At 37.8% G+C, this 14,606-nt stretch overlaps 1 protein-coding gene and 1 pseudogene across 1 annotated transcript in view; one reads left to right on the top strand and one right to left on the bottom strand.

Annotated features, from left to right (window-relative positions):
- SMC3 (structural maintenance of chromosomes 3) overlaps nucleotides 1–14,606 on the bottom strand; it is a 34,097-nt gene that overhangs the window by 6,859 nt on the left and 12,632 nt on the right. Inside the window, exons 9-19 of the mRNA XM_068548531.1 lie at nucleotides 13,820–13,995; nucleotides 13,185–13,265; nucleotides 12,786–12,950; nucleotides 12,338–12,459; nucleotides 10,339–10,552; nucleotides 7,931–8,034; nucleotides 7,654–7,753; nucleotides 6,899–7,059; nucleotides 6,428–6,569; nucleotides 4,508–4,658; nucleotides 2,891–3,043 (exon numbers count right to left, since the gene is read on the bottom strand). Of these exons, the coding sequence (XP_068404632.1) occupies nucleotides 2,891–3,043; nucleotides 4,508–4,658; nucleotides 6,428–6,569; nucleotides 6,899–7,059; nucleotides 7,654–7,753; nucleotides 7,931–8,034; nucleotides 10,339–10,552; nucleotides 12,338–12,459; nucleotides 12,786–12,950; nucleotides 13,185–13,265; nucleotides 13,820–13,995 (1,569 nt within the window). The remainder of the gene's footprint in view (nucleotides 1–2,890; nucleotides 3,044–4,507; nucleotides 4,659–6,427; nucleotides 6,570–6,898; nucleotides 7,060–7,653; nucleotides 7,754–7,930; nucleotides 8,035–10,338; nucleotides 10,553–12,337; nucleotides 12,460–12,785; nucleotides 12,951–13,184; nucleotides 13,266–13,819; nucleotides 13,996–14,606) is intronic.
- Nucleotides 692–1,557, top strand: LOC137767455 (THAP domain-containing protein 11-like; annotated as a pseudogene).

Below are 14,606 nucleotides of genomic sequence, written 5' to 3'. Positions count from 1 at the left end.
ATTTTTTCATTCAACAAATATTTACTATATAATCTATTATGCTTAAAGCACTATATAAGGGAGTCAGATATGAAGAGGAGGCCTTGCCCAATGTAGAAGAATAACTCCATCTAGCTGGATTATCAAATACAGGAAAGTAGTTGGTGCCTGCTGTCAACCTCTTTTTTATTAGTATTTCCCCATGCTTCGTGCTCACATCTTGCCAAATTTGGGCAGTTCTCAAAGTATGCTATGCAGACCCCTGCAAAGTTAAAACTAAGATGTTTATTTACCTTTTTCTCTGTGCTTTTGCTTGCAACTGATGACAGAAAAGCTATAAACTCACATTTTAAAAAATGCCAGTTCCAGTAAAGAATATCCAAGTAATTATTTTCGCTACTTGAGTACCTGTATTTAATATTGTGTGACATAATGCAAAGTACACATAAAGCACTTCTGCCTTATACCATGGCTGTTTTAAGAAGATGCATGTGGAGGCGGGCGGCTGGGCGGCTGGCTCGGCGCGGGCCGACGGGAGGCGTATTCTGGGCACAGGGCGCCAGGCCAGTCTGGCCATGCCGGGCGGCAGTAGTGGGAGGCTGCCCAAGGCCTCGCGCGGTGCCGCCCGTCAAGGGGCGGGCGGCGGCATACAGACCGGGCCGTCGAAAGGCTCAGAAGGCTGGTGGGCCGGGCTGGGCCGCGCGGCGCAGCCATGCCTGGCTTTACGTGCTGCGTGCCAGGCTGCTACAACAACTCGCACCAGGACAAGGCATTGCACTTCTATACGTTTCCCAAGGACGCTGAGCTGTGGTGCCTTTGGCTTAAGAATGTGTCCCGTGGCGGCATCAGTGGGTGCTTCTCCACCTTCCAGCCCACCACGGGCCACCGTCTCTGCAGCGTTCACTTCCAGGGCGGCCGCAAAACCTACACGGTGCGGGTCCCCACCATCTTCCCGCTGTGCAGTCAACGAGCGCAAAGTACTGCGCAGACCCGCGGGGGCCGCAGCCGCCCGCCGCAGGCAGCAGCAGCAGCAGCAGCAGCAGGCGTCGCCGTCCGCCTCCACTGCCCAGACCGCCCAGCTGCAGCCGAACCTGGTATCTGCTTCTGCGGCTGTGCTCCTCACCCTTCAGGCTGCTGTGGACAGCAGCCAGGCTCCGGGATCCGTGCCTCCAGCGCCCACCACTCCCACGGGAGAAGATGTGAAGCCCATTGACCTGACGGTGCAAGTGGAGTTCACGGCCGCAGAGGGCGCAGCCACTGAGCTTGAGGCTGCTACAGCAGGGCTGGAGGCCGCCGAGTGCCCCACGGGCCCCCAGTTGGTGGTGGTCGGGGAAGAGGGCTTCCCTGATACTGGCTCCGACCACTCGTACTCGTTGTTGTCAGGCACCACAGGAGGAGCTCTTGCGCAAGCTGAACGAGCAGTGGGACATCCTGGTGCTGATGGAGGTGAAGATGAAGAAGATGAAGGGCAGCATCCGTCACCTGCGTCTCACCAAGGCCAAACTCCGTGAAGAACTACACGAGAAGGATCAGCTGCTGGCCATGGCTGTCATCCGCAAGAAGCATGGAATGTGAACGAGTCCCCTTTCGGCCTTCGGGACTCCCAGACTCCTGCCAGCTTAGAGAGATCTGAGGCCGCCACTGTTGAACTCCCTCATACTCCTGGGGCACTGGTTGGCAGTACTGAGCCTTAGGGCAGCTGGACTCTTTTGCTGGTGACCAAGCACCCTCTCTTGTTTCCTCCTGAAGCAAGGTCCTGAAGTCTGGGATCTCAGACTCTGCACTGGTGACACCAGCAATTATGACTTTGTCTACCCCTCCCCACCTTCACTCCCCAACCCCAAGTTTATGTTGCAGGTTCTGGTTAAGCAGAGGCTTCAGAACCACTGAAACTTGAAACATCCCCTAGGGATGCAGGCGAGATGCCCAAGGACTATGGCTTTGGGAAAACAACTAAACCTTGAGTTTGGCCGGCAATCAGAGACAACTCTTCTGTGTGTAGTGATAAGAGATCCAAGTAACATCAGTTCTACTTTTTGTGCTTTTCCTTCTCAGGTGCAGCCTCTGATTCTGTTGGGGACTGGCAGATCTGTGCCTCTGCCTCCTAGGACCTCCCTCCCAGGAGGTCATCGACAAGGGGATCTAGGTGATCTGTTGATGGAGATCCAGCTTGCCAGGGACTTAGGTCTATCCTGTTATGTTTGCTACTGGTTACAAATTCTATTTTCTGTACAATTAGTCAGACTAAAGTTTTCACTGTGTTTGTTTGGCAAAACAGATTAAACAGAAAGTAAGGCTTTTTAAAAAAAAAAAAAGATGCATGTGCACAAGTGTCTCACACTTGTGAATCGAACTAGTCACTCTTCACAGAACACCATTTTTATTTGAAAGAACTAAGAGAACTATGGTTACTAAGACTTGCATTTTGATGGACATTTCCTCCACTAATACTAAATCTGAGCCTCAAGATAATAACCTCTAATGGACATTTTTCAACCCTTATATATTTAACTTCTATGTAGTATGTGGCATTCCTGATACTGTCCACCCTTCTTCCATTGAAATACTATCCTGGTTTTCCTCCTATAAAACTGTCTGACAAATACTCCTCAGTTCCCTCTATAACCTTAAATTTTTGTGTTCCTCAGGTTCTTTTCTCTCAGAAGTAGATTTATTGCTATTAGCTATTTAACAGCTAAGCAAAGGATGTTAAAATAGTTTTTAGTTTTCTCCCTGTCTTCAGAAGTTAAAGACATACTACATAAGCTCCTGTGCTTAAATAAAAGTCAAAGTAAAACACATGGGATATTTTCCCCCACTGCATATGAGAAAATACATCTAACATGCAAAAGATTCTATAATCCCAACCAAAACAGTTATTTCTCTACAGCAACACAAGACAAAAAGATATTTTCAATATTTCTGCGCAGATTTTCATTGAGCTTTGCTTCAAGCTCACCTAGTTCTTCTTCTGCTTTTCTAACATCTTTTTGTAATTCAAGTCTAGACTTCCTTGTATCATAATAGCCTCCAGTTAAAGCACCCCGATGACTAACTTGGTCACCTATAAACAAAACATAAGAAAATTAGTAATCCTGTATAACAACTTCTTTATTCAACAATAAATTGATTAATAATCAAATGACTAATCTAAAGCCTTTACCTATTTAATAAGAATGTAAAAGTTAAGAGTTTAAGTCACTCTGGAAAAAATTTTGCTTTACAATATTAACATTTGCATTTAAAAAAATATACCTTCTAGGTGAGCCTGAACATCTGCCAGAAAGGAAAGAAGTGTTAAAGACTAATAGGAACATATCGACAGGACACAGAACCTAGCTTGAAATTCCCACTAGCCACAACTGGGAAAATCTGAAAATCAAAAATAATGATGGCAATGTGATAACACATTGAATTAAAAGAAGAAGTGAATCATAGCAATACATAAAAAAGAAAAAAGGAGGGGGCTCTTTACAGAAGAGTGACAGCTAATAAATATAGAAGCAATCACAGAATTTTAGAACCACCATTTAGAAACCCCCAATGTATTAACTTGAGTCAGGCAAGGGTCACCAAAGGATACGAAACCACTGGTGAAGAAGTTTTGGGGGAACCTGATTTTCATGTATTCTTAAAGGATAATCCCACATATCACTTATTAATTACAAAGGGGATAAGGCATCTTTACAACCAAGATTTGCTAGTGGTCAAACCTGGCATCAGTAACAGTGGGACACATTGTGTGGTGCAATAAGAAGTACACATCACTCATGCCAAGAATGCTTAACCTAAACCTAATGAAGAGAAAGCAGTAAAATAATCCAGAACACAAGACTTTCTTTGAGAAAGTGAATTTCTTGGGGTGGGAGGAAAACAGGAGACCTGTCCTATACTGAAACTGAAAGAATCTAATGAAAAGGCATTGAATGCATCCTTGATTGGATCCTGGATAGAAAAATATTTTTGGACAACTAAGAAAACTTGAGGCCTTCCCTTGAGGCGCAGTTGTTAAGAATCCGCCTGCCAATGCAGGGGACACGGCTCTGAGCCCTGGTCTGGGAAGATCCCACATGCCACGGAGCAACTAAGCCCACGTGCCACAACTACTGAAGCCTGTGGGCCTAGAGCCCGTGCTCCACAACACGAGAAGCCACCGCAATGAGAAGCACGTGCACTGCAACGCAGAGTAGCCCCCGCTCACAGCAACTACAGAAAGCCCGTGCACAGCAACGAAGACCCAATGAGGCCAAAAATAAATAAATAAAATATAACATTTTGAGAACGGGTCCAGAGGCTTCACCAAAGAACCAAAGGAAGTCCATGGTGCAAAAAAGGTTAAGAAACTCTACTATACATCAAATGATTATACTTAAGAGACATCAACTAAATATAAAGAGGTGACCCTTTTTACATTCTGACTTGAATAAACCAACTATTTTAAAAATGAGAAATAAATGGACATGAATTTTCAAACACTCTTAAAACTAAAATGGAATTTATTTGTTCAAGGCTAAGAATTATTACAAACCTTCCAGGGTAATGCAGTCCATAGTGAAAGCACGGGCCAACTGGGTTGAAACTTCCATACTACGACAAATAAGTGTTTTTCCAAACACATGTTTGAAAGCTTTGTCAAATCTGGGATTGTACCTCAATTTACTTATCATAGGAATAGCATCCTAAAAATGCATATTTTGCAAGCAAGAGATCAAAACACAGTTCATTAAAATGTGTTAGCAGAATCATGAATTACATCTTCCTGAAATACAAATCAACAAAGTACCTTTATATTTCAAAACTGTTGGTTTTTATACTGAAAAAGTTAGAAAAATCATTCTACTGAAATACACTGGAAATTGTGCTCATGTAAATCATCCAGGTTTTCAATACTAGAGCACAGTGATAAAGAGCTTAGTGGCTCTGGAGCCAGACTGCTCAAGTTCAAATCCCAGTTCTGCTATTCAGATGTGTGCTCTGGACAAGTTGCTTAACTTCTCTATATGACAGTTACTTCATCTATAAAACTGAAATAACAACAGTACCTTCCTGACAAAGTTGTTACATCTAGGCAAGTTATATATGTGAAACACTTAGGATACCCTCTGTCACATAGAAGGGCCTAAAGTAAACTAGTAGTATTTCCTCAAAATAGTTTCATTTTATTTTATCTCTATCTACAGATATATAACCTAAGTTAGATATTCAGAAAAAATATTTTTCAGATAAAATATATTTTCCCTTTTTTCTCTCTCAACTGGCAGAACAGAATTTTTAGAATTTTTAAATTAAGAAATACATCCTACATACAGAAAAACGCAATAACATGTTAAGCTTAAATTAATAATTACAAAGCAAACACCAATATAACCACCATGCAGGACATGAAACAAAACACTACTGACACCCAGAAGCCATGAGTGTAACCCTTTTCTAATCATAGTGGTTACCATCAATGGTTACCTGCTGGGGATGACCACTATTAAAAGTTCATTCGGGTTTTTCCATAACCTGTTATGGAAGAACCCGAACGAACTTCTTGGCCAACCCAATATAACTTTTGTGGTCACTACTTCCTTGCACTTCTAGTTCTATCATCTAAGCTTATTTTGTTCAGGTAGTGTAAAGGGAACCATACTTACATGCATTCTTTTGTGTCTTGCTTCATTCACACATCACATTTATGACTCAATTTCTCCTCCCCAAAACTTCAAAGATAATTTGTAGATTTAAAAGAAGAAAAAGCTAACCACTTAAATAGCTTATAATATTCTCACTGTTCCTCTTAAATTGTAGATCATTCTCATAGGGTTTTAGCTTTAACCTTAAAAAATAGTGAAATAGTTGCTACTACCATCAATATTCTGAAGCCAAACACCTCAAAGCAATTACATTTTTTTCAAGAATGATGTCTAGGGAATATTTTTAATCTGTTTAAAAATATACCAGCTAATAACAAAAGCAACAGTATGCTTTCTGAGCCTGTCATTTTGCTAGATATTTTTAATCTAATTTATAAGCTATTTAAAAAAAGTACATTCAGAAAACTTTAAAATATTTACTTTAAATGATAGTTCCTCAGGAAATTCCTCTCCAGCTATTTAATCTTAATTTTGTCTCCTTGAGATACACTCTCAAAGTATCCTGTGCTTATGTATGGTTTGGCCAAAAAGTTGGGGTTCTTCCGTAACATCTTAAGGAAAAACCCAAATGAACTTTTTGGCCAACCCAATATTTTAACACTTTGCACATTTTGCAATGGTTTATGTCTTGGCTGTGACCTCTGTCTCCCTTCCTTTCCTCATCCAGCACTATGCTCCTCGGTTAAGACAGGAATGTTTATCTCACAGACCACGTGAATCCCAATGTACAGTGCCTGTGCACTAGGATGTGCTAAACACAAGAAAAAACTTATTGAAAGAAAGATAGACCTTAACACACATCAACTCACATTGGTTTCAGGATAGGCAGTATCCCTTACATCTAATTTGTTAAGAGGCAGAAAAGTAACCTCTCCAGGTAGGTTCATTTTATTAAACTCCATCAAAATCTTCGTGCTGACTTCATCTGAATCAACAATGTGATAAAACAACCTACATGTAAAGAGAACAAGACACACCTGAAGTGCTATAAACATTTAAGCAAACAATTCACTTTTTTTCTATGCAATCCAATTTGTATGGAGAGGGCTACTTAGAAAATTTCAATGGAGGGAGAGGAAGTACAAAAAAGGGAAATTTCTAGCTTCTACAATTAGGAACAAACACTTAACATCTACATCTTTAATTAGAAAGTTAAGTAACTGAGGATACGGGATGATCATGGGAGACATTGTATTAAAACTACAAAAAGTTGTTTTCTTAGGTTACTCTTATTCCCTCTTTCCTTTAAAAACTCAAAATATCAAGCAAAAAAATCTCACCTATTTCCAGCAGTGACTTCCACGCATGTGTAGAAAGCAGGCTCACATTCAAAGTTATTCATCACGATACCATGATAGCCATTCTGAACATGCTGGTTTATTCCCTTTCGACGAAAGTGGTCTAGCACTTTGTTTATACTATCTATTCCATTTAAAATGGCCTGTTTAGAAGTGAAAAATATTAAAATAGTGCCAATGGCACTCCTCCATTACTCTAAACATTAAAAAATATACCAAATTGGGAGAATGGGATTGACATATACACAAAATAGATAACTAATAAGGACATACTGTATAGCACAGGGAACTCTACTCAATACTCTGCAATGGCCTATATGGGAAAAGAATCTAAAAAAAGAGTGGATATATGTGTATATATAACTGATTCACTGTGCTGTACACCTGAAACTAACACAACACTGTAAATCAACTATACTCCAATAAAAATTTAAAAAGATAAAAAAATTAAAAATATACCAGAGATTAAACACTCTCCAAAAACAGGTCACTCCTTGAAATATGCCAACTATGTGCAATACTTTACATCATGGATTCTGTTCTATGACATCAGCATTAAAAATGGACTCGCCATCTAAAAATCAAAAGTGCTATCTTTAATAGTATGGGTGCTTAAATGATACCCATTGTTCCGTATTTATAAGACAAGTAATTTGCACTCTACTCTTGAAAGCTAATAAATTCTTGTGCAATAATAACTGACAATGCAAACTGAGGTAACGAAAGAACCTGCCCACCTTTCCTGTTGCAGCTCTAAGAAGTTGCTGTTTCTTTTCAAGATCTTCTCTTTTAGCAGCAAGTGCTTGCTGTTCTGCATTCTCCTCTCTCCATAAGTAACTAATGAATAAAAATTAGACTGTCTTTAATTCTAAAAATATTAATACTCTAATAGTATACAATTTTGAATAAATACTGAAATTAAACTTCAATACTTAATTTATAACTTAAAGACTGTTTAACAGCCAGTAATTACATTACTCAAAAATATTAAGACATATTTTAGGCTATACTAACTTTCTTTCACTTTGTAATTCATCTTTCTTATTTTTTACTTCATAGTATTTTCTGTCCAGTTCTTCAACTCGAGCTTTGACTTCATTAAGATCCTGATCCAGTTTCTATGGAAATAAAAATAATTCAAATTTAAAATCCAATTTCATATAAACTAATCCATAGTGACAGAAAGCAGATCAGTTGTTACCAGCGGATGGAGGAGGAGGACAGGAAAGGAGGGAGGAAGGAATTACCAAGGGGTATGGGAAACATTTTGGGGTGATGAACATGCTTGTTATCTTAATTGTGGTGATGGTTTAACAGGCATATACATATATCAAAACAATTAATTTGTTCATTAATGTCCTTACTACTTCTATAATACAAACCCTAGAATTTTAGAAGAAAAATACATTAATAAATTCTCAAAACACTGCAGTGCATACTTTTCGTACTTCCCCCTCTAAACACATACACTAGAAAATAAGAGATGTAGGAATATACTAAGAAGCAAAAAGGCTGTTTTGTACAATTAATTAGCACTGTAAAATCATCTTTATCCATTATAAAGCACAGAGTTCACCCTCACAAGTGGTCATTTTGATACACTTAAGTGTGACTAAAATATTGAAAAATAACTTCAAGCTTGAGAAAGAATGAATAAAACCTCTCACTGGAAAATCTTGGTTTATCACTAAACTTTTTCAAAAAGGGCATCTGTTGAGGTTGATATTTCCATGAACTCAAGACAAAATGCCTTTTCTTTATTTCAAGACAGGACTGTAGCTATCGCAGCTGAAACTATACTAACAAATTCCCAAATAACTGACTACCTCGATCAACCTGTGTTTTCCATTCCTTCCATAAAATATCCTGACCAAAGCCCAAAGTACGCTGGACTCTCAAGGCCAGTAGGCTGTCTATTACTCCTGGTCACTTTTCCTATCAGTTGAGTTGTTTATGGTTACAGAGTCAGTTCTGTTTGCTCCCTACTATGTTTTTGTTTTTGGGTAACTGATTACATTAAATATTAGATAAACTGATGATATGAGTACAAGGAAGAGTTGTTTATTTAGAAAAATTGACTTAGTTTTGGACAAACTCAAAGGTGACTCACTAAAAACTGGATTAAATGGGCAAATCAACTCTAAAAGACTAGGGAAAATAATTATTTAATATATAATACGTAAGTTAATAGATACTGTGCACTTTATAACAGTAATTCAAAATGTCAAGTCGCAAAGTCAAGGAAAGACTGAGGACCTGATCCAGAATAAAGGAGATGACAGAAACATGACAACTAAATGCAATATATCTTATACTGAAACCTGAATTCTGTTCTCATCCAACTTTAAGAAGAACTGTATTTACATGTGTGGTTCATAACATGAAAGTCCCCTAGGAACTCCAATCACTACTCATATTCATAAGAAATATCTTGGGCTCTACATCAAAAGATTGGTACACACTCTGCTGGAGGATGTTGATAAAGAGGCTGTGCATGTGTGGGGGCAGGGGGCATATGAGAAATCTCTATACCTTCCCCTCAATTTTGCTGTCAACCCAAAGCTACTCTTAAAAAAAAAGTCTAAAAAATAAAGACTGGTACATAAGCATATATTTATCTATTTAAAATTAAATACTTATGTTTATATATGTGTAAAAAATACATATAAATATACATAAAATATACATTAAGTATACACATTTAAGATTTTATGCTTTTAGTGGCTTTTTTTGATAAACCAACCATACCAACTGGTACAGATCTCATGGGGTAAGAAGGTTCCTTCTGGGCATGTATATATATATTCTCCTCACCCTACACCTGTCCTACACACTCCCTTCTCATCACTTCCAATCACCTATATATATCCACACATATCACTTAAAGAATTTTTCTCCCTAATTTTAAATAATGTAAGATCTTTCTTGCTCTGAAAGTAATGATTTTATCTTCTACTTCACTTTTTAAGAAAATGCTAACTAAACATGCATAGTAAATGTTTAATTCATTTAGAAAATGTTATAAAATCACCAATGCTTTAACAAAATATATATACATTCTGCAGTAAGTTATTACTTTGACAGAAAATTACATTAGAATATAAAAATGGAAAAATTTTAAGTTACTATAAAGTCACGTTTTAGTTAAGGGTAGAGTTCAGGTACATATTACCAAGTCATAAAAATATATTTTAAAATATATTCAATCTATATGGACACTCACTGACATGCAAGAACTCTTCTTTGAAAAAGAGAACTACCATATGTATCATATTAAATTGTGCTGGTCTTGCCTAATTAAGTATCTGGTCTTGTATATTTTAAGATAAACCATTTACAAATAAAACTTAAAGAAATAGATAAAACTGCACATGTTCACACTCTTCTGAAAGATTTCACAAAGCAGCTATGAAAGTTCTTACATTATACTGCTCCAGATTTTTCTCTTTATTTGCCTCAGTGTCCTCCAAATCCTTATGTATAGCAGCAATCTGTCTTTTCTTGTCATTAATAGCCTGATCTAAAGACTTGAGTTCCTTTTTAATCCACTTATCCCTTTCTTCTTTTGATGTAAACTGGCTTCCTCGACCCTGCTTTGCATAAAGATCCGTTCTTTCCTGCGTAGCTTGGGCCAATCTACACAAGATAGAAGAGAATGGTTTGAAAAGGACAACAGGAAATAACCAAGTTTAATTGCAATCGATACCTCAAGAGTAAACACAGACAATAACCATTTCTATAATTCCATAAAAGAAGGAATTAAAGGGAATTCCCTGGCAGTCCAATGGTTAGGACTTTGCTCTCTCACTGCTGAGGGCCTGGGTTTGGTACCTGGTCAGGGAATTAAGATCCCACAAGCCGCACGGTGTGGTAAAAAAGAAAAGAAAAAAAAAAAAAAGAAGGAATTAAGTATAAATAAAGCAACTGTTAACTAACAGAGTTCCTGGGACTAGTTCTATATAACATTAATTTAACTGCAAAATCACAGTTACAGTCAGGTAAAACAGCCCATCCCCTAAGGATTTAAGGTCATTCCAGGTCTGGGTTAATCAGTAAACCTACACAAATCTAGTACCCCATATCTCAGCAATTTTCAAAAATGCTCCAACTATATTTAACTATTTGAACATTTTCAACTCCTTACAATAAAAGACACTATAAAGGTTAAAAGGCAAGAGAAAACACTTACAACATACAGAACAAATACTAATGCCCAGATAACATAAAACAACCCTATAAAACATAAGAAAAAAAATCAAGGGGCTTCCCTGGTGGTGCAGTGGTTAAGAATCCACCTGCCAATGCAGGGGACACGGGTTCGAGCCCTGGTCTGGGAAGATCCCACATGCCGCGGAGCAACTAGGCCCGTGAGCCACAACTACTGAGCCTGCGCGCCTGGAGCCTGTGCTCTGCAACAAGAGAGGCCGCGATAGTGAGAGGCCTGCGCACCACGATGAAGAGTGGCCCCCCTCTTGCCCAGCTAGAGAAAGCCCTCACACAGAAATGAAGACACAACACAGCCAAAAATAAATATAAAAATAAATTTTAAAAAAAAATCAGAAAAAATGGGCTTCCCTGGTGGCGCAGTGGTTAAGAATCCGCCTGCCAATGCAGGGACACGGGTTCAAGCTCTGGTCTGGGAAGATTCCACATGCCACGGAGCAACTAAGCCCATGCACCACAACTACTGAGCCTGTGCTCTAGAGCCCATGAGCCACAACTACTGAGCCCGCGCACCTAGAGCCCGTGCTCCACAACAAGAGAAGCTACCACAATGAGAAGCCTGCGCACCGCAACGAAGAGTAGCCCCCGCTCACCACAACTAGAGAAAGCCCGCGCAGAGCAACAAAGACGCAACACAGCCAAAAATAAGTAGGATAAAATAAATAAATTTTTTTAAAAAGCTGAAAAAAAAATCAGAAAAAAATGGACAAAAGATATCAACAGGCAATTCATTAAAATGAACATAAGTGGCATAAAAACATGACAATGTACTAAATTGTGAAATCAGCAAACGTTGGCAAGTCCAATCTACGGATAGATACTAAAATGTCTAGATGTTAAAATGACATAAAGTGGGAGAGTGAACACACAGCAGAATACAATTTGGGTAAAAAAAGAACAATCATCATGCATGTTTTTAAATGCCCAACATTTAGTTATATTATCTTGGGCAAGTTATTGAACCCCCCCAGAGCCTCAAGTTTGTCAAATTTACAGTGGTGATACTGTGGATCTCCTAGGGCTTTTCAATAGGCAATAAGCATACAATAATGCCTGGCCGACACTGCCTATTACTTTGAAATGGGCATTTAACTTTTGCCCTTATTTACTGTACCTTCTTAACCCGTAACTATTTAATAAGGTTCTATAGAGGAACAATGTAGAAAATTAGAATTGTTGGTAAAAAAAATCCCAGACCTAGCAATTCCTCGCTCTTCTTTTTCTTTTACACTGTTGAATTTAGGTTCTGTTTCTGCCAGTTCTTTCTGCTTTTCTTCTATTTTTTCAAGCAGCTTCTGCCTTTCTTTTAATAAGCGTTTCTGTAAATGAAGATAAGTAAAAATGCAATCTGTTTAAAAACTTTTGTTTAACTTATAAGTCTAGCATAAAATATTTTCTCATGAAAAAAAACTCATGAGACTGATTCTGCAACACAAAACTAATTTTTAAACTGATCCTGCAACACAAAACTAATTTTTAAATGTAAGTAACAAAGATAGTACTCAGTTGCAACTTGAATGCAAATTATTTTAATGTGCCAAATCTTTTACAAAAATTCAAGCACCCGTGCCACAGAAAGGACTGTCCTCTGCAGTTCCCACTCACCTGAACATTTATATCTTTCATTTTTAGCACTTTAACTCACCCTCTGTTCACTATTGCCTGCCAATTCATCTTGTAAATCCTTGGCTTTAAGCTCCAACTTAGTCCTCTGCTTAATCTGTTCTTGTCTTTCAGCACTGAGCTGCTCCTTTTCTTCTTTCATAGCTGAAATTTTTGTTTTCAGTTCTCTAACTTGGCGCTCAATATCCTACTCAAAAAGTATCAAATAGAAACAAGTTAGACAACTAGATATACAACAGCAAAATCAGGACACCATTGATTTGTCTCTTCTTTTTCTTTCATTTAAACTTTCAGTACTACTGTCTTTCCAATACTCAATCTCAGTGACACCCCACTTGAAGTTACCATTCTATAATTCTGGTACAAAAAGTTTACTGTGGTCAAAAATATGACTTAACCTAAACCTGGTTTATAACCTTACCTCCATTTTATCTCTTGCATCCTGCTGGGCGTCTCTTAATTGTCTGGATTTTTCTCCGCTAGTCTCTCGCTTAGCAGAAAGCTGGAAAAAAAACCAAGCTATGATTTCTAACTCATTTCGAATTTGTTCAGTATTTAAAATTTTTAAATATCTGCTAAATTTTAAAATATCTGCTAAATATTTTTAGCAAAATTTTTAAATATCTGCTAAAATAAGCATTCACTTAAAAAATTTTTCCCAAAAATAATTGTAGTGGTTTTAAATAGAAAACGCCTGTAGTTTTCAGCATTACCTAAGATAAATTTTTGTACAAAATGTCAGCAATACTAATTACAAATTACACCTTAAAAAGCCAGGAAAAAAATCCATGAAACTTTAAAGGTGGCTTCCTCTCATCCTGGTCTGCCTGACACCACCACCTAATTATATTTCAGATACAACTACAGCAAGGACTATGTGGGTCTAGGCATTTTCCTTGGAGTAAACTGATAGTGTAAATTTGCTGAGTAATGAATTCACTAAGAGGTTTTAAAATTTTGAAGTTTGTGTTTAAAAATCATTGAAAAGTATAAATATAGAATGAGTTTAATATATTCGTAAAAATAAAATTAAACTGAAGTGGCAAAGTATTTTACCTCATCAAGTTTAGCACGAGTCTCGTTAAGTTCCTGATTGTAAATGGTGTATTCCAGGGCTCGTCTCATCTTATCCCACTTCTGATACTGAGCTAGTTCTTCCTTTTCTTCTTCTAAGGTATGTAATCTCTCTTCAATGTATTTTAACAACTCATTGATTTTTTCCCGTTTGCCCTCTTAAAAATAAATGGGAGAGGGGTGAAGGAGTTGAATAAAATTTTTATGTAACATCAATTCTCAAATATACCATGAGTTAAACTTAATCTTAAGAATGTTAGCATTATTTCTTTGATATTATGTGGTAACCAAATCCAAGATGCTAAAATGGCAATTAAAATGCTTTATTATGAAAAGCATCAGAGAATAAACACATGGTGACACTGATTCTTTTATTACATGTGGTAAAGGCCTCTGTTTAAACTTCCTTTAAAAGCCAGTGTGCCTTCCCATGACATTAAAAAAAAAAAAACCGTATTTAACATCACTGGTGTCACTGATTCTCAATTCTTACAACAGCATTATCTATAGCTGCCATATACTGAATACCAACTATATTCCAATCATGGTGCTACTTTGCTCCTCTACTCACCACTACAAACTATAAAAAAGGATTTCACAGATGGGAAAGTTATGGACCAGAGAGGTCAAGTCTAAAGTCACAATATCAGGTAATTATTAGTCAGATTTTGAACCCAAAACTGTCTGACTCTAAGCCATGAGAGGGCACAGCACTTGAAAAGCAAAGTAGGGTTTCCACAATAAATGTACTAAGGAAGACTGGAAGTTC

This window comes from Eschrichtius robustus, chromosome 7, assembly GCF_028021215.1.
Source record: "Eschrichtius robustus isolate mEscRob2 chromosome 7, mEscRob2.pri, whole genome shotgun sequence".
Taxonomy (NCBI): Eukaryota; Metazoa; Chordata; class Mammalia; order Artiodactyla; family Eschrichtiidae; genus Eschrichtius; species Eschrichtius robustus.
The sequence above is the reverse complement of the archived record's forward strand: the minus strand, read 5'-3'. Positions and strand labels throughout refer to the sequence as shown.